The sequence below is a fragment of the Falco peregrinus genome, chromosome Z (assembly GCF_023634155.1).
Source record: "Falco peregrinus isolate bFalPer1 chromosome Z, bFalPer1.pri, whole genome shotgun sequence".
Lineage (NCBI taxonomy): Eukaryota > Metazoa > Chordata > Aves > Falconiformes > Falconidae > Falco > Falco peregrinus.
Genome location: NC_073739.1, coordinates 48,980,457 through 49,007,218, shown reverse-complemented (window position 1 = coordinate 49,007,218; position 26,762 = coordinate 48,980,457). Strand labels below are relative to the sequence as shown.

General features: G+C 38.6%; 1 protein-coding gene and 2 long non-coding RNA genes across 3 annotated transcripts in view; 1 reads left to right on the top strand and 2 right to left on the bottom strand.

The window, feature by feature from the left end:
* The window catches only part of ADAMTSL1 (ADAMTS like 1), a 192,338-nt gene that overhangs the window by 103,984 nt on the left and 61,592 nt on the right, over nt 1–26,762 (top strand). The window contains exons 14-15 of the mRNA XM_027792781.2: nt 9,953–10,254; nt 15,014–15,143. Of these exons, the coding sequence (XP_027648582.2) occupies nt 9,953–10,254; nt 15,014–15,143 (432 nt within the window). The remainder of the gene's footprint in view (nt 1–9,952; nt 10,255–15,013; nt 15,144–26,762) is intronic.
* LOC129782758 (uncharacterized) lies at nt 17,450–20,878 on the bottom strand. The gene is made up of 2 exons (XR_008744825.1): nt 20,138–20,878; nt 17,450–18,918 (listed from the first exon to the last, which is right to left on the bottom strand). It is a non-coding gene; the product is annotated as an uncharacterized LOC129782758 (long non-coding RNA).
* Nucleotides 20,879–26,762, bottom strand: part of LOC114013323 (uncharacterized) — a 36,013-nt gene continuing 30,129 nt past the window's right edge. The window contains exon 3 of the long non-coding RNA XR_003556236.2: nt 20,879–26,239. This is a non-coding gene — a long non-coding RNA (uncharacterized LOC114013323). The remainder of the gene's footprint in view (nt 26,240–26,762) is intronic.

Genomic DNA, 26,762 nt, shown 5'->3' with positions numbered 1-26,762 from the left:
TTCTTATCCCAATAAAATTGCAATGATAAAGAAGCTTCAGTAAAACTGGTATACCGTATAAACCTTTAGCCATGAGGCCAAGACAATAAAAATACTGTTATGATTGTATTTTAGATTTTTTATTCTAGAACTGTCATAAATGCATGCTATAATTGTAACCTCTGTACAGACGCTCCTTGTGGCTGAGCACATGACATTTTTTACTGCAACTACAGCTGTGTTAGTTTGAAAAACATTATTTGTTATGCAATATAATTTCAGTTTTGACATGGTTAACCTGAATTGAAGTTATGTGAAACTGGAAAATTGAAATACAGCTAGAGACCTAGATAATAAAGCCCTCAAGATAAAAATTATTTTAATCCAGCTGCCATATGTGTACATAAATATATACATATATACACATACATGTATACACACACACATTTATATACACATATTGGAATGCTCGTATTCATATGTATATATATTAGGAGTAGCTATTGCATGTAATATAATGAGATCTTTAGTTGTTCCAGTATCATAGAATTTGTAGGTTGATTCATTCAGTCAGAGTCTAGAAAATTCAATATTTGTGAACATAATCATTTTTCATTTGTAAAGTGTACTCTATTTTCTTGTGACATTTTATGATTATACTAAACAACTTAGCTAAATGTGCATTTAGCAAACTGTAAATAAGCCCTATAAGCATACATTAAAAAAGATGTATTATCAGGAATTTTATCAGTTCATATCTAGAATAATTTTTACACTATGATTTTTTTTGATAGATTTTGTTAACAGTATTGACAGTGCTGTAGAAAAAGCATGTAGTAATATATTTATGATTATATGTAACTTTAAATATCAATAAGAAGGGGTTTCTAGAGAATAGGCATAACCTGCAGGGAAAGATGAAGAGGCTTTTGTTTATCATGATGTGCATTTTAATAAAATATTCTGGAAAACCTTACGGGTATATTACTTGTGATGTTAAAAGATATCTTGAGAGATATAAAGGGAAAGGGGTTTAAGAACTTTAGAATATTTTAAGTGCAGTTATGACAACTCCTTGCTTTACAGTTCACTGCTTTGCTGCAATGAAGGCCCTGTTCTGCAAAGACATCCTAACGTTTTTACCCCATCTCATGCAACATTTCAGTGATGCCAGTCAGACACTAGCATACCAACACAGTGGGGCACAGTACAGGCTAGACTCATGCTGCCATGGGGTGATATTTTGTACATGGGTTTTTTTTCCCTGCAAAGCACAGCTCTAGGAGCATGCATAATCTTTCTTTTTGGCTGAGGAGAAATCAACATGACAATCAATTAAATTAAAGTATAGGGTTTTATATGTGTTGACTAACAGCTAAAATAAAGGGCGCAAAGCCAGGACCTTCCTGCAGACTTCCCCAAAACTCAGCAATATCCATGCCTTGTGTTTCATTTGGAATGGTTTTAAGTCATAAGGCGTGAGACAGAAAGACCAAATAAAAACTTAGAAAACTTGTGCTGAAAGGGACATCCATGCAATCCACATTTGTAAACTGTAGCAGTCATCTGCATACTGTTCCAGAATATCTCATCTGTTGGCAGCAACCTTGAGCAGTTGAACCTCCACATAAAATTGGTTTTGGTGCCTCACTGTTAATAGTGTTTTTCATTAATGTCTGACTTTAAACAGCTATTTTTTAGGTCCTGGTTATTAGTTTGAAAAACTGTAAGTAATGACATAAAGAAGGAGACAAAACATTTAGAACTCACCAAGATACAATCAACAATCAACTTTCACGCCAGTTTTATAGCATCGTTTGCCTTCATTCAGCTGTGCAGGATTTCAAATACACCAGATATTGGAAAAGCAAGGTGTATTACATGATAATGCATGTTTTGGCCTGTATTTCTGCAGCTATGCAGAGACACAATGTAATGCCTCATGGCCTACCGTGCTGACAGATGTCAGGCTATCACCCACATGTTTTGGCTGATGAATGATCAGTCTGGATTGTAGGTGCACGCTAATTTGAGGTTTGGAATGGTCGAGAGTTTTTGAATGTTGGATCAAAAACTAGCTGGTGTAAGACAGTGTGTGATGTGGCCAGCTATTCTGCTGACTATGAATTTGAGTAATTAGAACACGGCCACTAATTTCTTACTGTCTCAAGCCTAAGTGTGTTGTGGTGTATCACTTCGCTGCAAATATTTTCAGATAGCATACCAGGGGTTGCAAAAAAAACCATTGTGATTGCTTGTTTCACCTCCTCAGCAATCCATTTATTTGATTCAGCAGAGCAGAGCTGGCTGAGCAAGGTTTGAGGGTGGGCGGGGAGCTGGGCAGCCAGGATGGGATTTCTTTGAGACCCTACTCCACTCAGCAGGAACGATGGGCAGAGGAGCGCCAATGTGGAGGGAAAGGGCAGCAGCTGCAGAGCAGGAGGAGTAGCAGAAAGCTTTCAGTGACACAGTAAGCCAGATACTGAAAAGGTAGCGTTGTGTGTTCACAAGGGTGTTTGCTTGAAGCTGGAGTAATGGAAGTTTACTCAGACAACCTATGCTTATGTGATTTTCCTATTCACTCTATATTGGTGCAATAATTACTAATTACCTGACTGCACTTGGGCAGATGTCAGTAAGGACTTTTTTTTCTTTTCCTACACTTAATCTGAGGCTCTTCCCAAGCTTTCTTATGCCACCAAGTCACAGGCCCTGTTCTTTTTTACAGACAGGGTCATTCTTTGGAGCCAGCAGACCATTCTTCCCATACCACTATCACCCTTTCTTCCTTAGCATTCTTTAGGCAGAGAAAACAAACCCCATCTATAAGCAACTTTATTGTCCTTCTCAAGATGTATTTTCGCTTGGAAGTTGAAAAGCTAAAGCTGAACATTTTCAGCATATTTTTTCTATGCATTGAGTTGTCATATTTGTGAATCTCTGTATTGCTGTCTTGTGCATTTTGTGACTTTCTATTGAATGAGTTTTGTTACAAAATTGCATACCATGAGTAATAAAGTTACTTTTTTTTTTTTTTACATTGTCCTTCCACCTGTGATTTGTGACCACTCTCTAACATATGCTGCTAGAGCAGCTGCTAGAACAGCAGATGCCTCATTTTTATTCTATCCATGTGTAGTGCCTTTCATTATTTATTTCTTCAGGAATTTCTAAAGGAAGCAAGTCTTACCGTTTAATTTTGTCTGTATATGTCTGTCTGTCAGTTGCCTTCCTCTTCTCTTAGTAATGTCAGAATTTATTACTATTAACTGAATCTGACAGAGGTATAAAGTTATCACGGAGAATTTTACCCCTCTGTCAAATTTGGTTGATGTTCACCAGGAAATTTCAGTGGTAGTGTTTTCCACATGTTCTACTGAACAAAATGACTAGGTAGAAAACTGACACCTTACAATTCCCCAGCTGAAGGCAAGGTTTCTAAAGGAGTTCAATCCTTAAGAGATACCAGAGAATCCACTTGGGCAATCAGCCTTCAAATATAAATCCATGTTAAATTGGTCTTCATCAGTTCTGCTGCTCAAAGAATTAATCATAACCAGCTCAGCCACTTGAAGGCTAGAGGGAATAGTTATGTTTGTGTTGTCTGACCTGTTGCACCCCTAGATGGGGTCAATTAAATATAACTTGCTGACAGAACTACTATGAAATACTCTAGGTTGCTAAGAAAGTATTGTAATCTTTCTTAGGGCAAAGGTTTAAGGTGAGAAGTCCTGTGTTGTTGTACGTGTATGTTCTCCTGTTGTTTTCCATCTCTGAAGTGACCATTCACCAGGCCTTAGAAATATGTTATCTGAGAGAGGAGCCACAGTATCTTTCTGTCTGACTTCTTTCACTAGAGCTTATTACACCAGCACAGCGTGACAGCCAGAGTCAGAAAGACCAGCAGTCAGGATTAAAAAATCATGGTTTTTTCTATGTATAGTGTGATTGGTTTTGTGGGTTGTAGAGAGTTGTTTAAAAGATTTCTGTCTCTAACTCTTGAAAAATACTTTTGTGTGTTAACACCATACCCAGCTTTTAACATACTGCCATAAATAATGCTGGTGCTAGCCATAAAAAGGAGGAGAGGAGGGGGAAGAGGGCAAACAATAATATCTGGATGCCAGATGGCACCATCATAGTGATGGGGCTGGTTCAGTAAAAAACAGGAGGAAATTCCTGACATGCATTGGTGTGGGAGACAGAGCCCTCAGGGAACTGGATATGGACAGGGAGGCCAGTGTGGCAGTCACCCAGTGTCTCCTTCTTACTTTTCAGTAGTTATTTATGTTTCCAAAGACACATAAGCTCTTTTATTTTGGTTTTCCCTTTTAAATATTTTCCATCATGATGTTTGTACCTGATTCACAGGTTAATAAGTAATTTCAGAACTTCCTACAAATGTTTTGCTTTTAAAATAAAGCATGTTATGATTATTGCATTGCCAAAAACAATAGTGAATGCAGACAGAGATACTACCAACTGCTATGTTGTTGCTTCTCCACTTCAGTGTCATGCAGTAAAAAGGAAGTTTGAATTTTAGGGAAAGCTCTTCATATCAAGATCCAATGGTGAAAATGTTAAACTATGTATGTGCTCGGTCATAGGGAAGATCAACAGTGCAGCAGCATAACATTAGGTAATAATTTCTATCTGTTCATTCAAGGAGCAACTTAAGACAGTCACCAATACTTAGGATTTATGTGTATTATCTATACAAAGCAGAAGTAATTATCTTTCCCTGGGGAGAAAAACAGCAGTGAATTTATGGAGAACACGAACAGTATAGAATGATTTGACACAAGGCTGAAGGAAAAGGTCATATTCAAACTGAAGAGAAACTATAGAGGGACAATTGGTAATCACTCGGGTTGGAATTGGACCTATGCATCTGGCTCTGATGCCATTACTCCTACAGATGGAGCCCTGAGATTTTGTTAATGAGTGATCATGACCTCTGTTACACTTCTCTGAACAACGGCACCAGCAGTTACCCAGTGTTGTGTGTGAGTATCCTGTGGTGCTACCCACACCTGAAAACCTATGGAAAGGTGGCCTTTTCTGGAGAAAAAGGACAGGTTTGCATTTCAGGTCAAGACACAGAGTCTGGAAGTCTGAGCTCAGTTCCGAGTATTATTACAGAGAATTTCTAAGTCTTTGAACCAGCCACTGAGCATTTTATTTCAGCAATAATATCTGATTTCAGATGCCTTAATAGATAAGTATCTGTGCCTTCAAACACTCAGTCTTACTGCTACATGCAGTTCACAAAACCTCAGACTTTATCTGAACCATGGATTTATCCAATGATGGATTTTTTTTAAAAAAGCATTAAGTAATAGAAATTAATAAATAAAAATACGTTATTAAGTAGCCATGAAGAAAATAATCTATTTTTCTCTGTAGCTTAGAGGACATCAGTCTGTAAACACTTTTTTTTCTTCATAACATACATTGTAGTAACCCAAGTCCTAAACAGAGGAGGCAGTGGCTATCTACATCAAGTGTTCTGGAGATCTTCACAAAACTTAGCAGGGTGCTCCAATGGGGCTCAGCTTGAACCTACTACGCTCTGCTGTGGAAGGTCTCCCATTGTTGAGCATTGACTCTGTCTTTGTGTTTCTCTTATTCTTACTTCCCCAGTTACGTATATGTTACTATAAGGAAGGGAATACACACCAGTCCTTAGCTGTGCTCAGAGACTGAAGGAAAAAATATCATTATCCCAACAGTAAATACTGCCATTGTCATAGCTGTTCTCAAATTTTGATATCATTTTTGCTGTCTTTATATACAAGTGATATACAGCACATTGTAGTTTAGAAATGCTGGATTTTAAAATACCTTCCCTTTGTATTATTTAAAGAAAGGAAGTAGTTTTTTTCAAACACTAGACGCACTGTTTACTGAAAGAGACATTTTCATGTATGAATGTAACTAATAATATATACAAGTGCAAATAGTCTTTTCGACATTGAGTTGGGCAAGGGATGAAATTCTGTGGACAGCTGCAGTTCACTTGTACTTACAGGTACATTGGATGTGCAGTGTGAAGGCTGGACTGCTGTGCATTTCATAGTTTGACCAATATTTTTTATTAAGGGCTTTATATATACACTTGGTAAGTTGGTTTGGCTGTCATTTTAAAATTTCCTTAAAATATATTTTCAGTGATTGCAATACACTACAAAAGCAATGAGCCAAAACCAGCTCACACCTGAATGACTCCTGCAGAGGTCCACCAATGTCAGTGGCAACACATTTCTTTTCCTCTGTTCCTAGAACACATTCCTACAGTGTAGGCTAATATGCACATGAAAAATGGTGCAACAATAGTCCCTTCAGCTGAACACAATCTTGTGCAAACTGTGAAACCTCAACTGCTAACAGAAACCACTGAAAGATGCAATGTCTCTTGTAAATCACTATTTTGTGAGGGTGTTCATCTAATGGGAAAAGGTTGCTGGTCCATCACCATAAAAGTTCCCACAGGGCAAAGAAAAAGAATAAGCATTTGTGTACAGACACCATTCACTTTTCAACCAGTTTTCTTTGGAGAGTTTTCCACCTTTCGTTCCAACACTTTTCCTTTTCCAGCTTCAGACCACTGCTGCCCATGGAGATGCCCTCTTGGTGCAGGGTGACAGGCAGAGCAACTCTTCAGCTGTCCCACAGCTGGGTGCTGTAAAGCAGTCAATGATCCAGCAGTTGAGCAGCAGCAGACATGGCTAAGTCAGTCATAGCAAAGCAAGGCCATGATTTTCCGTCTTTCCAGCCTTCACTTCTCCACTTTATAGTGATCTCTTCAAAATAGGAGTAAAAGACTCTTCTTTAAGATATTCATCAGAGCTCTCAGAACACACTGCTGTATTTTTCCTCTGGGGAAGAAGCATTGTCATGTCTGCTGGGCAGGGGAATAGATGAACTCTGAGGCAATGACATAATGTTAATCACCGAGAAATGTGCTAAGAGCTATGGACCCATGTAACCTCTTTGAGGCGAGCGGCAGCTTTTTAACTTACATTTGTAGAGTTCTTAGCACAATTACGTTCTGGCTGACAGCTACTACTGCCACATTAGTAGAACTAGTTACTATCTTTTTCTTATTTATTAGGGCTGTTATTATGGGGACTATTGTTACAGCGGGATTTAATTAAGCAACATGCAGTGACAACTGAAACACCTCCATCATTTCATGTTTTCTAAAAAACTGGCTTCTCAGTACATCTATTCCACCACTTCCATTTTCAAAGAAGACTCAGATGTTAGCATACAGAAAATCATGATGCTGTACAGCGGCAAGTACAATATATGCAGAACAAATAACTTTAAACCCATGGAACTGACTGCTTATTACACATACTTTTTGTGTTTTGTACTCACCATTTGGCAACATTTATCATTAATGACCACACAAAGATATTTGAAAGCCTTTGTAATTTCCTGGGTTTAGGATGATGGAAGATTCAGAACCATTGTATATTTATATTATACGTTCACATTACATACATGTTCAGTATCTGATGACAAGTTCTAAATGGAGATTTTGTTTGCAGGGTTTTCTTGGGTTTTCCCCTGCATTTTCCAGTTTTCAACTCCTTTGATTCTACCAATTGCCTCTTTAGCAGCCAACAGTTATATTAGAATTAATTTACACTTCCAAATTTATCACTTAAAATGTAGAAATTGGACCTAGATAGATGAATAAAATATAATTTCCTGAAGGTATTCCAGTGTTTTCATTATGAGTTGCTGACTAGGGTAAAATAAAATAACCTGTGGCATTTATAGATAAAGCCTTATTTCAAAAAGGATCTAGTCTGCCTTAATAGTGCTCTTACTTCCTGTTTGTGTCCTCTCTCTTTTGTTCATGTGTTTCTACGTGTGATATACATCATGTGTAAATATTCTGAGTATATGAAGTACCTCTGTTTTCCTAAAAGAATAATTTTGGTACCTGGCAAAGTATTATCCCTTTTGGTTTGGAATACAGCAGCTCTTCAACAAAGCAAAGGTACACAACTATTCATAGTGTTAAAAAATATGAGGAAGACAATTTCTGATGAAGACCAGTGCCTTTTCTTTTTGTAACCTGATTAGGATTTCTGGCTCTTAGTCTGTCAGGTCAAGAAGCTATACATTTAAACTAATCAAAATATTGAAGTGTCAATGGCTGACATAGACTGTTTAATCTCTGACAGGAGATTTTCCACATCAAAATAGTATTATAGCAGTTGCACAGTCAGAAAAAACAATTTGAGTGGCCCAGCTGTACTGTTAAAGACTATAATCCTTTCAAATTGAAGGATATCAACTTTGAAACAAGACCATTATTTTAAGATAAAATGTCTCAGAGTAGTGAAATGGAATTACTTTGCATCATTAGTTTCTCAAAGGCTTTGCTCCAGAAAGAAAACTTGTGGTCTTTGTAGCAGCATTATAAACAGTTTCAAATGTTCTAATAATATATATAATCCATTTCTTTCCTTTCTATTACCTCCTGCGTATATTGCTAGAAGTAGATATTGGATTTATAATAAGACATTATAAACACCCACAAAATGTGGGTCAGGCACACTTTCTGCTCTAGAAGACTATGCTGTTCCAGTCAGGAACCTTGCTGAGTTTGAAGGTGCTGACAGATCCCAGACAATTACTGTTAATGGGAAAGTGTTGTCAATAGGGATTGTTCCTGTGAGCTTCTTAAAGGATTGCTCTTCTGTTCTAGCCCTCCTAGTGTATCTACAAGCACTGTCTTAGAATTTGCTCATGGCAGAAATTTTGGCAGAATGGCTAATAAAGAAGACAAGACAATCAGACAAAGCTATCTGAATCACCCTGCAACCCTGATTCATTACTGCAGTGCCTATGACCTGGAATCATTATTGCAGTGCTTTAATACCACCAATGTGAGGTATCTAGAGCATAAAGTAATGCAGGTCATGGCGTACTCTGGAACCATTGTTTCCAGAAAGATTTCGGAATCAGCAGAGATCAAGATGAGCTCACCAAAACAAGGTCTGTTACATTTACACAAGGTGGTAATGGTGTGGTATGAAACTGAAAGTGACCCTTCTACTTGATGTTATATTAATTAAAATGTTAGGCCAATTTCCTAACACTGATTTTTTTAAGATGTTGAAAAAGTGGCAACAACACAGGAAAATTAAGAAAATATTCTATTGTTGAGGAAAAGAAGGAAAAACTGGAATTCAGTCCATTTTGCTTATTTTAATCATGACTGCAAGGTCCTTCTATGAAAGTATGTATGGACTTTCAGAGGCAAAAATTTGGAGCATGTAAATGTTCCTAATAGATGAGACAACAGGAGCAGCCAGAGGAATACAGAATAAAATGGAATGCTGCTTTTTTAATGGGAAGGGGAATTAAATGTGCTAGGACAAAAAAATAAAAGCAGCTAAAGAGATGGTGGTTTCAGCATGTATTTTATAGCTTCAAATTAAGGCTTAAAAATTATTACTGCAATACACGAACAATGAAATTATTTTCCATGTAATGCTGCAACTAGCTGATAACAGAAGCCTGTTCAATACTTACTAGTATTGAACTTATAAGTCTAGTAAATATTATTACTTAATAGACATAATTGTGATATCAACTAAGGCAAAGGTGATCTACATTGAATACTAGAAAAAAGTAGTTAGGGGGATCACGATGCACGTTGGGAGATTGCAGGATGCCTCGCACTGAGACATTTCAGGATCAAAGCAGGTGCTTTAAGCATGTTTCTTTCTTCCTGGATGTAAGGAGACACTACACATGAGTACTTGAGAGACCTTCCAATGTTGCCATTGAGTTGTCCACAATATGTTAAGGCTTTTATGTGTATTTCATAATAGTCTTATGGTGAGGTGAAGCATTTGGCTCTCATTAAACAGAATTTAGCCTGGACAGGACTATACTTGCCTGGTTGGTTGTGGACATAAATTTTCTTGCTCTTTTTCTCTCACAGGTTTATTCCTGAGGCTTGGTCCACCTGTAGTGTCACCTGTGGAGTGGGCAGTCAGGTGCGGCTTGTGAAATGTCAGGTGCTCCTCTCTTTCTCTCAGTCTGTGGCTGACTTGCCCATCGACGAATGTGAAGGTCCCAAACCTGTGTCTCAGAGAGCCTGTTACAGTGGCCCCTGCAGTGGGGAGGTGACTGAGTATACCCCAGAGGAAAGTGACCTGCTGTATGGTAGCTTGCAGGATTTTGATGAGCTCTATGACTGGGAATACGAGGGCTTTACGGAATGCTCAGAGTCCTGTGGTGGAGGTAAGTGCATAATGTTTCTATGATGGATTTGCTTTCCCTCTTCAAGTGTGTGCTTTGCAGTTGACACCCACAGATGTGCTGCTTTGCCACAGTTATTTAGAATTATAGAATCATTTAGGTTAGGAAAGACCTTTAAGATCATTGAGACCAACTGTAAGATCATTCAGTCCAGCTGTATTTGAAAAGGTATGACTGAAAACAGTGGGAAAAAAGCATGTGCACAACATGTTTTTGCTCAGGACTTTCAGGCTCCATGAGCAGGCTGTCACCAAGAGTGATCCAGTGTATCACAGGTCTCTTTCCTTGTATCAGCTGATCACTCAGAAGGCACTACACAAAAAAGATGAATGTTAAAGTGGTCTGGTGTACAGACTAAGAATCATGTGTCATTTTTAGCTTTTATCTCTCGATCTGTACTGTGCAAGTATAAACGTGGAATAAATCGTCCACCCATAGCAGATGCACTGAATTATCAATATTCTAAGGGCTCAGCTGGTTCCCCAACTGCTACCACTAAGTGACATCAGCTCCAATTCCAGGGCAAAAGAAAACATATGGTAAAAAAGCCCTAATGGTGTGATTGTCTGAAGCTAGCAAGCTTGGCACTTGGAGTTGCCCAAAGTTAATCATGGTCTCAGCTTCCCCATGTCACAGACTATTAATGCACGGTTCTATGGTATCTTTTCTTTTTTTTATCCCATCATTTTGTCTAGCTAGTTCTGAGAAATACATCCACTCCGGTACTTTTAGAATTAGACTTCTCCTGCTGCTGACTTTTTACAAGTTTCAGGCTATTTAAAAAAGGATTAGTGTAGATAAATATGGAACTGGAAATCACTCAGCATTAATAGTGTGATCTCTACGGGTACACCAGTAATCAATTACAAATTTAAAAAACACAGTAGAAAATAATGCAATTTCTGTGCTTACTTTTAGCTTGCTGATGGTAGGCAGTCTTTAGAGCAGTTCACAGAATGTTATCAGTCCATTGCTACTATTGCTTTGTTTCCTACATAAAAAATATGACACACTAGTGTATGCTAAGTGGTGACAAACACTGACTTACAGGAGTATCTGTCATATATTGAAGCTACCAGCAAGCAGTAACAATTTGTCACACTTATATTGTGAATACTGAAACCTGAATAGATTCTAGAAGTATCCTCTTGGGGTAATTTCTCCGAATATAGTGACTATGTGTGTATTTTTCAACTATAACTCACAGAGACTGATATGACAGAGACATGTTACTTTATAAATTTAATCTCTTTCAACTGTCAGCAGAAACTGTTAGCTTGAAGAGGGAAATTTATTTTCATCTGATGTCAACTCCAAATTTTCCAGATTAGCAGATGCTAAGTCAGATATTTTTGTAGCCATAGGTGCAAGACCTGTCAAACTAATTTTATTGGGTTTGGAGTCTCAAGAGAAGAAATTAGATAGATGCAGAAGTAACCTTTCACCTCCCAGAAGTAACAACCAGAAGGAATTAGTTAGTTATTTAGTCTGCTGTCAGTGGCTGCATTTCCCAGAGCTGTCATCAAATATCATGTAACAATTATTCTATTCTGGTAGATATAAACACAGAAAACCTCATTTGATGGTATTTTGAAAGTGAATTCAAACTGCCTAGATTCACATCCTATCCTTACACCTTTTTATACAGTGATTTCCTATTGAGAACTGATTTATTTTTTCAGGGAAAGCAATTTTAAAGCAAGCAACTTTTTATTCTAGTAGTATTGTGCAGTAAATAATGTTTAGAATTTAGTTGCTTGGCAAATAAAATTCTGGAAGTTCATACACATTTTTTAATTATCCCTATACCATGAAACTTCTGACTGATAAAGGTCTTTATATTCTCTAAATGTTCAGTGATCCATCCTTGATTTAAAGCTTATAACCATTTGCCTTATTGACCTATCAAAAACAGAGGGACAGGTGTTTTCAGTACACTGACACTCTCAGTGCCAGATTCAAGGAGAAGCTGAAGGAAGTGATTCTGAGCACATTTGTTTGCTGCTGAAGAAAGCCAGATTCATTTTTTATTATTATTTTTTTTATTCCCTGGCACAAACCATTTAGAGCCAGAAACTTCTGTCAATACATCGTCTAGTAACCACAGACTGGTTCAGTTCAGGCAGGAGCCCTTTTTCTTCAGTACCCATGCTGTCAGGCAAGATTACTGGTCATACTGGTAATTTTTTAAAAGGTAAAAAATTGTAAGATCTCTGAAAGGGAATTATAGTGAGCAGAGTAGAATACTGGTAGGATAGGCTAAAATTATTGGAAATACAATCGGAGATTACTTAGGTGGCAGGAATAAGCACAGGGAATGAACTCATGAGGAGGTCTGGAGCAGGTTGAATACTGAAAACTGAAGAACAGTAGTATCAAAGCTTGTCTATATGAATTTGATAAAACAAAACCATCTCTGAGAAACAAAGAAAAGACTGAATTCAAGACCTTGCAGTCAATCCCTTTTGGATAGTCAGCACCAAAGCAGACAATGGAAAAGTGTTAAAGTAATTGATGATCATTGATCAAGAGCTCATTAGTGACACTCTTCAGAGAGGAGGAATTGAAGCTGTAAAAGTTTACAAAATCTTGATCTGGAAAGGAAAATACCCAGCACATAGAGATGGTGAGTGAGCTGTATCCCTGGTAGGCAGGATGATGTCACCAGCATATGGCAGGACTCAGTGGTTTCCTTCCACAGAGTTAAGAGTACTTACCTGGTTTCCATACCTCTGGATTAGCAGACCTTCTCTCCTAGCTTCATCTGATTGTCTTGCTGCCAGGCCTGCACAAGTGATCAATGCAAAACAGAGACCAGTAACGCACACAGTGCCATTTCCCGTCAGCTAGAGAATCACTTCTGTTCTGCAGCCAGAAGCAGTCTGTCCTGAGGAATCAATTCATACACCTGTGTTTGTGGTACATTACGATAACATCCTCAATAAAAAAAATGATTGCGCTGGGAAGATACCGAGCACGACAGGGTGGAGAACATATTGCTTGTGTATAGAAATTTCATTGGTTTCTTTTCCTAGAAATAAATCGTTGCCATTTATCTTATTATTTCAATGCGCTATCCTTTTTACAGTTTTTTTAAGTATTTTGGGCGAGTACTTGAATAGCAAAAGAGCTTAAAAATATGGGGCCACCTTGTAAAGAAGAAACCCACAAGAAAGTTGGCTGACTTCAAGGACTTTGCTAATTTTGATGTTGATGTCCATGTCCAAAAATGTCTAATTTCTTTCTTTTCTTCAGCACCTTGAGTGCAGTGGAGAGGAGACACTGCCTATCCTTGAGTTATAGGCATGCCCTGAATAAGCTTGAACACATAGGAGCCAATAAAACACTCAGCATGCCACTTCACTGTGGGCCTTTCCTCAGCCTGTACTGAGGATAAGAGGAACAAACCTATGCATAGTTTCAGCAGTACAGGAACTACAATAAGTTGCAGCACTTCCATCCTATTGAATAATACTATATCATTGTTTGCTTAATGACTTGTGCTCTGGCATCAGGAACAGCACTGGGTATCGTCAGTTCTGTTATACTGCTCTCAGAGCTGTTCAAACTCTTTCAAAACTTAAAAAAAAAAAATCAGTATCTTCAAAAGATTGTGAGGTATTCTGGAAAATTAATTGTTGGACTTGAGATGATGCAATTGTTACAAGTTCAGCTAATCTTTTCCTAACTCAGGAAGTAGGAATGCATGTAAAAAGCATACTTCCACTTTGCTTGAACCACTGTGGGTTAGATTTTTTTGAAGTTGAGACCAATTATTATCCTTGGACCCCCTGGGGAAGAAGTAGATCCTTTCTCACTAAGTACTCTTCTATGACATGTAGTGTTGCAGTCCCTAATTTTCTAGCTTTCTAATGTTGTGATCAAAAAAAATTGTAATATTTCCACCTTAATCATAGGAAAAATGAGACAGAGAAACTAGTATGCTGAAGAGTAAATAGGAATTGATATCACCCAGGATTTCCTGAGTTAGAATATAATCTCCAAGCTTCTCTCTTAGTCCCAACCGCTACCCCTGTTCTGTTCCAGCTCTCAGATGAACCCTGCAGGTTAGCATCTTCAGTTTAGAAGCAGGTCTGTGGATGCAGAAGAGTAACTGAGAGCAGCTGAACTGTCTGACTTTGTTTTACTTTACATTTGCATGCATAGCAATCATATTGTTGCTTAAAATACAGCATGCTGAAGTCAAGGCCATCTTCATGTCTTATCCTACTTGACTGACAAATAAACAGCCTTATTGCACTTATAGTGAAAGGATAAGGCACTACAGAGCACTGAAGAATTTTCTGTCTGGGGAAGGCAAGTGGTGAATGAACCTAGGGACATTCATTGTGATTAAGACACCTAGTGATACTGAAAGCAAGGGCAAGTAAACTATGAGGTGTTCTGGCCAGACCATCTGGTCTGGATATAAAAGGTGCAGTAAACAATTTATGACAGTGTCTGGAAAATTGCAAGTTGCAGATAAAAGCTTTCCCCTATAGAAGGGAGAAAAGAGCTGTGATTTTCCCTACTCAGCTGCGCTGTGCTGGGAAACATCCCCCTTTGATAGACACTCATACCATACTCCTCAAAGACCATCAGGCAGAGCATTTGGATGTGGACAGCCAACACCTCACTGCCATGCAGGAAGCAGCTTCCTTCCTCTTTGCAGCCTGCCCCTGCCTTCAGTTGGCCCTCCAGGTGCAGAGAGCTGACCGTGACCATGCATTGTTGCGTGCAGGTGTCCAGGAGGCTGTGGTGACCTGCCTGAACAAACAAACCAGGGAGACCGCAGAAGAGATGCTGTGTGTAACCAGCCGCCGCCCTCCACAGCTGCTGAAAGCCTGTAGCCTGGACCCTTGCCCCCCAAGGTAGGCTTATTATATCTTATGTCTTATCTTCTTACATTTTGTCTCATCTCTCTTACGAGGGATGTGACCACTGATAAAGTTGAGAAACTGATCTTCAAGCTCCCCATGAATCTGAGATGTTTGGGGCCAGGGATGCTTAGATCTGGGTATCACTGAAATGATTCCTGGAGTACAGGAGTAAAACATACAGACATGAGCCTGAGATGTCTCCTCAAGCTGTAGTACCACAGACTTAGCTGTCTGGGCTCAGCAGATCCATGTCACTCCCCCAGGGACTCCCTTTAACTGACATGAAGTGAGCAGAGCTGTTGTGAGCGAGCAAAACTCTGCTGCTGTGTAAGGTAGCAGGTTGGTAGTGTTATCAAAGGTAAGGCTACACAGGCCAGGGCTCTTCAGTCTTGTCCAGACATTTTGAAGAATCCATGATAAAAGCAAAACTAATACATACGTGTGGGTGTTTGTAGTGCAGTGAGTTGGCCAGAGCTATTTAAACAACACTAGCCATACAAAAAAAAGCATTTTAAGTAAGTTGTGACCCCAGACTCAGTGGCCTTTCATTCTGGAGGCACACAGTGCCTCACACATGCTCTTTCTCAGACTGCAGGGGCTTACAGCATCCTTACACCACAGTCATATCGACTAGGAAGTGCAAAGCTGTAGTAAAACCAAAGATCAAAATTCAGATGGCTTGCCTACTCAGGTTCTGCAGGGAGACAGTTATGGGTTGGCTTAACTTTACCCAGAGTCATGTCAAGTTTAAGGAGACTTCTCCAGCCTCCACTTTCGCAAAAGGTTTTGCAGAACCTGTTCCTCCCTGGCTTCAGGCAGGTTCCAGAATCCTGGCCTTAAAAATAGCAGATCTTTTTCTGCAGAGATACACATTTTTATGCTCCACAACAGAAAACAGTTGTCTGTGGTTCCAATGGTTTATTTAAATAAACCTAGGCCAGTCAAGTCTTCAAGACGTACTGTATACATATTGTCTTTATTCCCAGCTGTACACAGGTGCATTTACTCTTCTCTGGTAGTGTGGCAGGTTTGAAATACATTGATTTATAACTTTGAACTATTTAAAACACTCAGTGCTGTCCAGATGGTAGATATTCCTTAGAGTGTATAATGGTAGGTGTATGTATGCTTTATATGACAGCAGCCTATACAGAGTTATATCATTATGAATATTAGCAGATTTTGGATACACAGAGAAGGTTCACATGAAAAATCAAATACGGTGTCATATATGGCCAGCATCCAAGAATGATAAGGACAAAAATAACTGATTGGATAATCAGGATTTTGAGTCTGTGGCAAAAAGAGTCAAATAGGCTGACACATTTCACCATAGCATTACAGGAATTGCTTATGAGGATATTGCAACCCTGATTTTGTTAAATGGTCTGTATTGCTGGCAAAAACAAACAAATATTGTATTAATACTTGAAAAGAACTTTGCAGGTGGGAATCTCACTGTAATTGATAGGTAATAACATCACTGGAGCTGAGAGTGCATCGTAACAGATTGATCACCCATCGATTCTGACATTGAAAATAAATATTCGCTGGTTAAGAAAAAATAAGGCACACTCATGTAGGCCAGTATTTATGTGAGTTCTGTTACAAAAGTAGTCTGATAAATTGAGTGGATGCTTTTTTTTAATTAGTCTGTATGATAATCCATACCACTGTGGTAACCTTGCTACCAGAGTGGAGCTAGTTTAAAGCAACCTTGGGCATGTTGTTCGCTCCATGGATTACAAGATTATCATACTGTAGGTCAGTATCAGGCTGTGAAGCAGAGGTGAAAGGGGACTGAGGCAGTGAGGGGAGACTACGAAGCTTTCATCCACCCCTAGGGCTGCAACTGAGAAAAGGGGAAATTACTCCTTTCCCTGTATATACATCTCCTCTCCCTCCAGCCCCCTTGGTCTGGAGGAAATTGCCTGTCTGCAGAAATTTAAGCGGCGCAGAATGAAGAACAGCACGTGTTCTGCAAAATGGCTCCTCTGTTAAGAGCAAGGAGGCCTAAAACTCAAGGCTGCAGGCAGCAGGCAGCACGGCTAATGGAAAAAGAGGCAAGAAAGAAAGTTCATGTGTCTCCCAGGCAGGCTGTGACAGGATAACTTACTTATTTCCTGCAAACTTCTGAAGTTCTGTGTCTATTAATGCCATTGTATTAAATACAATGGTATATCAATTAGACTGATAATATTTAGTGTATAAAGATTAGTCTTTATAATAATTAATTGCAACAGTCTTAAGACTTCAAAAAAAAACACATAAGAAAGAAAAAATAAAAACAAAGAAAATAAAAAATAAAGGCTTTAGGGCTTTATTCTTTTCTTAATCATAAAATGCTTCAGTATTATAATTCAAGAAATCTTGATCCAGGAATCTGGTGGAAATTTAGGCTAAAATCCTGTCCTTATGAATGCTGAAGAAGGCATTGATACTGACTTACAAGTCCAAAACTTCTAATACACTGTGGCTGTGAACTTAGATCCTTGTTACAGAAGTTCCCAAAATGTGATCTGGGAACCATTGATATTTCCCAGAGCTTTCACTGATGGCTTATAAAGAATGCTTGCTGGTCTCATAGTGTTGGCTCTTCTCTTCGTTTTCCAGCTGCTAAAGTGCATTAACGGAAGCTCAAAGTATAACAACCGCTTTCCTAAAATGTCCTTGATGTGTAAGTGACTCGGAGCATGCAGTTGTGGTGGGTAGAGGAGGCAGTCTGATGAAAAGACAACTGAGGTGGTAATGAATGTCTCAGCAGACAAGGAATGTTGTCCGCAGCATAAAGAAGCTGAGAAGTCTTGCCCAAGAGAAAAAAAAAATCCCTCCTAATGTATTTAAATAAATTATTCCAGTTATGTTTCTTGAACCAAAACAGCCCAGCATGCTTAGAATTTAATACAGTTCAAGATCTTGTTTAACTTAAGTGGAAGAACACTTAAAAATTAGAACTTCCAAACTTCATGTTGCTTCTGCTGCAGGCACTTTTGGTTACATGTGGTGTTCTCTGTAGCCTCTCAAAGGGTTAGTCATGTAAGCCTCTCCTAGTCAACAACTGGTTTGTCTATTTTAATACAGATAAACAAAAGCATTGAACCACTGAATCTTTCCGGAAGGTCAGAAGGCATACATTTTTAGACAGACCTGTAGAAGTAGTCAGTGAAGAGTAATTTCATTCTGGTTTTGTTTCATCATTCTTTTTGGACACTCAAGAAGAGTGATGCTAAAGGGATCTTCACTGTTGGTCTTCTTCTTGCTCCCTACTAATAATAGATGTGGACAGGCTAGAAGACTTCGTTGCTCGCTTAATGTTTCACCTTGAAAACACTCTGTGGTATCGTCATCCTCTTAAGTTCCTAATTGCTCTGATCTTTCCTGGAACAAATTTTATTAAAAGCTAAAGTATACTGGCAATAGTTCAGATTTATGAAAACACTGAAAGGTGATGGTGCTCGTATAGCAGCTGAGAAAGCTTTATCATTTTCATTGAAATTCTGGCTTAATATCATTAGTAGCATATCATCAATAGCACATTGACATTCTGAGTCCTTTAAAAAGAGACAGAAAAACTAAACCACATAAATCTGTGTTCAACTATTCACAGCTATATGAGTCAGCAAAGTCTCATGCTTAAAATTCTTACAGAAGAAAGAAGAACCAGGAAGAGTTGCACATGAAAACTGTAGATTTCATCCATGTTCAAATCCCAAAGCATCTGAGTTTCCTGTAGTTTCAGACTTTGTTGAGAGTTTTTTTCTTGTTGCTTCAAAAACAATAGCAGAAAAAAAGCTCAGTCTCTTTCATCCAGGAAAACAGTATAACAAAATTTCCCATTTTGCTCTGAACTAAGAAATAGTGAACCACTCTGGAGGTGATTGCTAAGATGAGAGCTAGTAACTGATTTTCAGCACAGTAGGTACAGGATAAAATTTTATATCATTAATTTGGCATGCTCTTGTTTGATATTTCCATAAAAAGGATATAGCCTGTTTTGATATACCAGGAAAACCAGCATGCTTTCTCCAGGAAATAGGGGAATGAAGAACACTATGAACATTTTAATTCAGTCATTCAGTTACTTAATTTGTGTCAGTTAAGCTACATCACTTCCAGAATTACATAGTGGTACTTGAGCAGAGCAAAGTTTTCCCAGATGTACATGCAGAATAGATGTTCAATGTCTAGAAGTTTCTTTGCTAATCTCAAAAAACAAAAGGGCAGATCACTCAGTTTTGCCAATTGCTATGTTTGTATTCCAAATTACTAAAAAAAAAATAAAAATAATCAAAAAACCCTGACATTTTCTCAGTGTTGGCTTTATTGTTTTCACCAACAAAATTACTCACATCCAAAATGTGTCTTTTCCTCAGCCTCCACAACCCAAAATACAGAGGCAGTCATCATCTACTCAGATATAATTGCTCTTTTTTATAACAGCAACAGCATAAGCACCTCATGCTGAGCCAACAAACTCTACCAAAGGGGTAAAATAGAATGTTGTAACTGTGTCATTAATTATAACTGCTCAATAGTTTGGTCAATGTGTGTTGAAAAGATTTGGTAAACATGTATGGAGGAGTGGAGAGAAGCAATGAAAGCCAGATGGCTGAAAATGGATGAAATTCCAGGCAATTTCTACAATTTTGTTCTTGCATATTTTCAAAACTGAACTTTTATCCCTGTACAACAAACAGGGATAAAAAAGCTGAATGTTACAAAACAAAACAAGTGGGAAAAAAAAGATCATTCTAGGAATAGCACACAAATTCACAACACTCCCCCTTCACTCCTTCTAGCTCTGCCTCTGTTGTTAGCAAGAAAAGATAGGAAACCATCTGAGTGGTCCTGATACCTAGCTGAAGGGTCAAGGTAGCCTGAGGTAGGCTGGGCTCTAGCTCATTGCACAGTATCTTCTTTTTCTCTTCCTTTTCTTTTTTTTTTTTTCCCTGCATCTGCTTGTCTGTGGTTTTGCAATAAATTACCTGTTATTATTTTAATGTTTATTTGATGAATGCAGGATTGTCCGTCTGTTTTGCTCTGTTTCATTTCCCAGATGAAGTCAAACCATCAAGGAGAAAAAGATAAACATGTTTTCTGATTCATTTGGAGACATGAAGTATTAGGTTACTGGTAGGTCAGACGTAGTGTAAGATGGGCTCCCATCAACAATCTGAAATTAATTCAATATGTGTAGCAGGGCCAGAGCTTTCTTTAATCCATTAAAGGCGACCTCTGTTAGTGGCAGGGTGTTTTGCATCGCTCAAGTGAAATATTAGAGCATATCTGTCTAGTTCATGAAAAAGGTTTAAAGATTTGCAAGTCATTATGTCTACGGATACTGCAGGATAGCCTTACTGACTGGAGATGCCAGTTCTTGTTTTGTTGCAGTCAGTCCTCAGAGCTGTAATTTACAACTAACATTAATGAGGCAATGATGGTGTTACTGTCTCTGTGCCACAAAAAGATGTTCAACCCCTCAGAAACCCCTGAATATTTTTTTTAAGTGGGATGTATTTAAGTCTATTTTGATCTGAAGTGCATTGAGAATGTCTGTGACAGTCTCTTAAGTTGTAACCCACAAAGCCTTCTGGGATCACAGGCCATAGCTTGAACCATTGGTGGAGTAATTGGAAAATTAGACATTAGGAGTATGCTGTCAGACAGGGTAGATTCACCCCTATTTGAAGCATTTAGGGTGAGAAACAGCTTAAACAGGAGTCACAGGCTCAGAACCACATCTGTTGGCTCAGTTTACTTTGCTAAAGACAGGACTGTACAAAGACATCAAAAGAAGCTCTGTCCCTAGCTGTACCTGCGTTACCTGTATGACTACCCTGCACTACTGTAGTATCACCTGGGCCTTAAAATGTATTAATCTGTGACCTTAAAACATTTCTCTTTCTCTCCCGTATTTTTATAATAAACCGGCCCTTTTTTACCCTCTCCAGTTGTTAAGAGCTTATCCAAGATGTGTCTGACAGCCTACCCTTCCCCATTCTCAATGGATGTGTTGCCTGTGGTGGAGCAGTAACTGCATGCTCCTTAGTATCTCTCATTCAACAGCAGCTACAGTGGAGTCACCGAGGGGATCCATAGAAAGCAGTCTTTTCCTATGCACGTCACATCTAAATGTGAAGCAGAGCAACATGCAAGTTGCTAAGGTCAGTGGAGCATGTCTGGAGTCTCCATTACAGTCTGGCTTCAGCTCTTCTAGTTTAAAATTTCAGACTGCTTTCCCGGCCACTTTGCTTTTTTAAATAATTTGATGGTTCCTTCATTAGATAGGATTTCACCCATAGACATTTTCCTCCATTTCAAGTTATATTCCATCCAGGCTACTATGTTTATAAAATATTAGAGGGCAATTGTAAATTATTTATTTAATAACTTATACCATTTTTCCTTCTTACTTCAAAGAATAGCAGGCAACACTTCTTATTCCAAATTCTGTATACCTAGTAGATTATTTTCTTCTAAAAAAATCTCCAGGTTACAAATTTCACCAGGTTAGTACACCTTTGTGTTCAAACAATCTCACCATGCCCCACCACGGGTTTTTTGTAGCTTGGTTTGTGATGAGTGTGATTTTAAAGTCATGGTAGGAACTTAGTGAGTCCCTTTGCAGAGGAAAATTCCTCTTCTGTTTTTTCCTGGCACTGTTAGTAATTCCACCTTAATACAGTCAACTTCACTCTACCTTTCTCTTCTCTAATGCCTGTGCTAACCAGAACTTAATATTCACTTCCACTTTATATTTTTCAGTATTCTGAACAAATATGCTCTCACTTCAGCATTTCAGAACTTCTAATTCTTAGGGTTTTTTCTGCAAATTTATCCTCGGTTTTCTTGTGTATTAATTTACTGCCTCAACAGCAGGATTCAGCTCCCAAAAGAAAGCTTTCCCAGCAGTGACAATAAAGAGCACTCCTTTGCTCTTGTGCCAAATATAAAGTTAAGTAAAATGTTTTGTAGTGTAATGGCCAGGATTAACTTTTTCACTGAAGCATTAACCTGTGAAATAAGCTACAAGGTCTTATAAACAGCTGATTTTACTGTGTCATCGCTACCTTTAAAAATGGGTGAAATGAAGAGCACCATTATACCTGCCATTTACAGTACTGCTGAAGTAACTTATGATAGCAGTAGCCTAAAGAATACCCAATACTTTCAAACCAATGAACCTTCATGATAAAAAGACAAGGTATGTAAAAGGAGAACAAATAAATGACCCCAACTGTTGCAAATGTATTGTACAGTTCTGTACTATACTTGCACATCAGAAGGACTCACACATAAAGTAAATGGAGGAGGTGCCTTCATAACCATTCAGTTTGGAGTGAATTAAGTACCTATAAAAGGAGCCATACTGATTAAACAAGGAATGTTCTATCTGCCAGGTAAGTCTGTCACATCTGCAGAAGCACAAGCAAGCCATCCACCTACCAAACAAACTAAAGGAAAACCTTATATGCTTGGTTTTGAAAGACAGTCTCAGTTTGTACCTTCTGCCATGGCAAAATAGTTCAGGAACAGTTCATCCTAATGAAAATATTATCCCTGTAATGCTGCCAGCCAGGTCAGAAAGAAGCTCATGTTATCTGCTGTTTTTGTGGCAGTACTGCTTATAAAACGTGGACTGGCTAGAGAATTACTTAAGCCCACTCCATTTTTTCCGAACACTGTTTCATTCATGAATCTGCTTGCTTTGTCCATTCAATCCAGTAACATCTCCTTCACTTCTTTCCTGCACTGATCATTTCAGCAAAGGCATTCTTGAATTTTAGGAGTCTTGTTACTCTGTGGGACAAAATCACATGTTCTTCAATATTGATCTTACAAGTTGTGAAGTCAGACTGCTGGTATATTCTTCCTGTTCCATCTACGTGCATTTTCAGCTATCCCATTTTTAAATTGCTTCACTTTAGATTGTATTTCAGATTACAAATGATCAGTTCATCACATATCTTTCTCACCTGCTGAGCTTTTTCTTTCTTTGTCTGTAAGCTTGTTGATTTCTCCTTTAGGAACTGCTTTTTAACATATTCCATGTAGCATAAAGTTAGGCCTAGGAAGAGGTGTTGGTTTATCAGACAGTCCAGCACAGAGAGCACCAGTGTGAAAAAAGCCAGGGAGCACTCAACACAAAGCAGCTCTGTCATGGGCAGCAGGGTGTTAAATTCCCTCTGCTTCTTTACAGAACTGTATGAGAGCACTTCATAGACTGATGCACACAATTTATTTCATAAATTGGTGGTTCTTGTGTTTTTTCGTTACTTTAATGTAAGTTTAGGGCAAGGTGTAGTTCCCAAACTGTGTGTCCCTCCCTGACTCCTCGTTCAGTTTCTGCCATCTGTCATTTCAAGTGCAATTCATGCAATTTCTGCCTTATTCATCAAACCTCCCTATATTACTTCTTAATCAGCTTTCCACCTTTACGTTCATTTCTCTGTTCCCCCACTGTTTCCTATCTTCATTTTTGAAAGGGGTTACCAAGGACCTATTTTCATTGTATCTCACATAAGAGCTGAACAACCTCCTTGTAAGAAGTTTCTGCTTTAAGCATGAGTCCAACCTAAACTTGAGACAGAAACTGGTACTCGTTTGTCTATGAAGCCTAATCTGATCTGTGTAGCTGTATCAAAGACATCCATCGCTATCAGTGCCACAGTTATACAGAGTAAAAATCTCTTGTGAGGTACTTTTCAGCAGCTAACCTCTCAAACCAATTCCTTGCCAAACCTGTTCACCTACCTAAAATTGTCTTTTCATGTTCCTCTGTGTTTCATGTATTCTGCATCTAAAGTAGTCCCCTGAAAGACCTACTAGACAACCTCCCACTGTTAGAACTTTTGGCAGGAAAACACAAAACCTCTTTTCTGACCTGCTCTAATGGTTGATGTCCTCTGCCTTCAACCCAAGGGAACAGCAAGGTTTTTTTACTGTAAGGAACCTTCTATATATTGCTCAAAACATATCAGGTTATTCCAACAACAAAACGCACCATTTTTAGAGTTGTTGCATGCTTATTTACCCGCTGTTCTCTGAATGTTGACGTCCTCCTCTATTTTCCCCTATTTGGCTCTGTTCTATAAATATTGGCTCCCTTCCATGTTCATCTATAATGAGCTGCAATATTGACACTGACAAGTCTACAGAATGAATGCAGGGCACATCTGTCAGCTCCCAGAGCACTCTCATTGAGCCTTTGATCTGCTTGCATGTGTTGGCTGCATAGGCATCTCTTTAATGGATTCCCTTCACTTGCAAGGAAGATTCTTTTCATAGAAAAGCAGCTCACTCTCCGTTGTGCACAATGATCCCCTGAAACCTTCCCTGCCCGTTCAGCTTCCTTTCACTTTGGTGATACTGAACAACAGATTTTGTCAGCTGGCAGTGAACAACAACTAAGTATGAATTATTTTTCTGTCACTGCTGATAATCTAAAAGTTCTTTAACTTTTCATTTTTATTGCTTAATCAAATTTTTATTAGCTTTTTCAAAGCCTAGTTAAATCTCTGTTTTCCTCTGAGATCTGAATGAAGAATTAGTTCTAGTTAAATTCTTGTCTTTTATGCCTCTTTCTTGGAGACTAGTTTGATTATAAAGCCAGGTACCAACCCTGGAGTCTTCATCTCCACCCTGTAGCTTCACTGCAGGAAAGTATGCTACCCAAACAGAATTGACAGTAATTCTCTCTACTGCCTAAATTTTAAGATCACTTCTGGATGACATTTAAGACCTGACACTGAGGATATTTACTCAACCCAAGATAAATCTGCTAAAGGAGCCTTAAGAAAGCCTTTCACACCTATGAAACAGGAAGATTTGCCAGAAGTGCAGCTCCAGATCAAGAACAGATCTCCCAAAAGGAAGGGAGGAGATGTATGGGCTCTGAGTTGACTTCTCAGTCTGCAGGATCCAACAGAGGATGTGCAGGTTGGCAGAGGACAAGGGGAAGCCAGTATTGACATAGTATGTGATTTACTTAGCCTGTTGCATGTGCATATACACAGCTGCCACCCAGTCTGTGTGCACTGAGAAACATCTCTATGCAGGCAGGTGTCAGATGTTAAGTAAGACACTTCCAGACAAACCTTACTCCACACTGATGGATGTTTATTTTAGAACTAAGAAGAGTTCTTTGTATCACTTTCATATGGTTTAACCACATAAAAATGACAATAATTCAATTTTTTTTAAACTAGTTTGGGAGGTCTTTGTGTAGAAAGGTATTTACTTTTCCTATGCAGCGTTCAGTTTTCTTGGCAGAGCTTGAAGGGACTCTGTCAGGATGAAATCCTGTGTCTCTAGAAAATATTCTTGACTTATAACACCGAACAGCTTAGAATGCTTTGGGTTTTACCATATATACTATGCATATAGGGACTGATCCAAAGCTGTTGGCTCTATAGTGCTTTGGCTCAAGACTGTGTATTTTTCATGTTCTACCTACATCATTTACTTTTTCCAAACTGACTTTAGCAGTGTGATAGTTCTTTGTTCTGAAGGCTCATTGCTCCACTGGGGCAATAACTCTAATTCTAGCAGCTTCTCTTGCCATGAGTAGCTGCTTACTAGCTGGTGCCAGTTTCAGGTCTACTTAGATTGCAGAATTATTTTGTGGGCTCCAGTTCTTGTAGCAATGAGTGGCACATTTCAAAACTGAGGCAACAGTTTATTGTTGTCCCTGTTTTTATTTGTAACACACTGATGCCTAGAGGCTCCTGTCAGGCTGAGAGCCCCATTGTGCTAGGCAGCACATAAAGACAGAGTAAGAGATCATCCCTGCTGTAGGACCACAACCTAAGCAGAGAACATGGATGAAGCTCAAGGGGAAAAAAAGTATTGTTACAATTTTGCAAACAAGATGTTAAAACATACGTGGAAGAAGAGTATTATTCAGCCCAGCATCTGAGTCTTCCCATTGGACTCAGAGGGTATATTCACATAACCACAGACTAGCCCATGTTTCAGAGTTCTGGTCTCAGTCACCTCTGGAGTTCAGGAACGAGGTCCTGCTCGCTTGATCCTTCAGTTCATCACCTGAAGTGCTGGACCACAATATGACACCTATAATTTTTGTTCTGTCACAAGAAAGAAGGAAAGTTCATTTCTGATTAAAATTAAATGTCTATAACTAATTAGAAGTTCATACTCATGTGATAGAAGCTTTTTTTCTTTTCCTTTTAGACAACTTGATTATAAATGTGCAGGCTATATTCTAGTTGAATATATGGACCCTCACTGAACTTGAAAATCACTAAAGTAAAACATGATAGAGTTTAATTTAGGGTTCGCAGGCAAGATTTTCATCAAGATAATTTCCCTTATTAGAAATAACATGGTTAAGCTGTTTTTTGAGAGCATCTCTAATGTTTATAGACCTATATTAATGATGCAGAATAATTGTGCTGTGATAGAAATCAAGATTTTCAGATTATTGGGCCTTTTTTTGGCAACTGGAGCTTCACAATTGTTCTCTTTTATGCAAGGAAGCTGCAAATAGTCACATTTTAAAATATACTGACTATGACTAATTGTGGAAACTGCTTGTTTACCTGAAGTTAACCATATGTGTAAGCACTGCTTAATGAAGCCAAATTTATT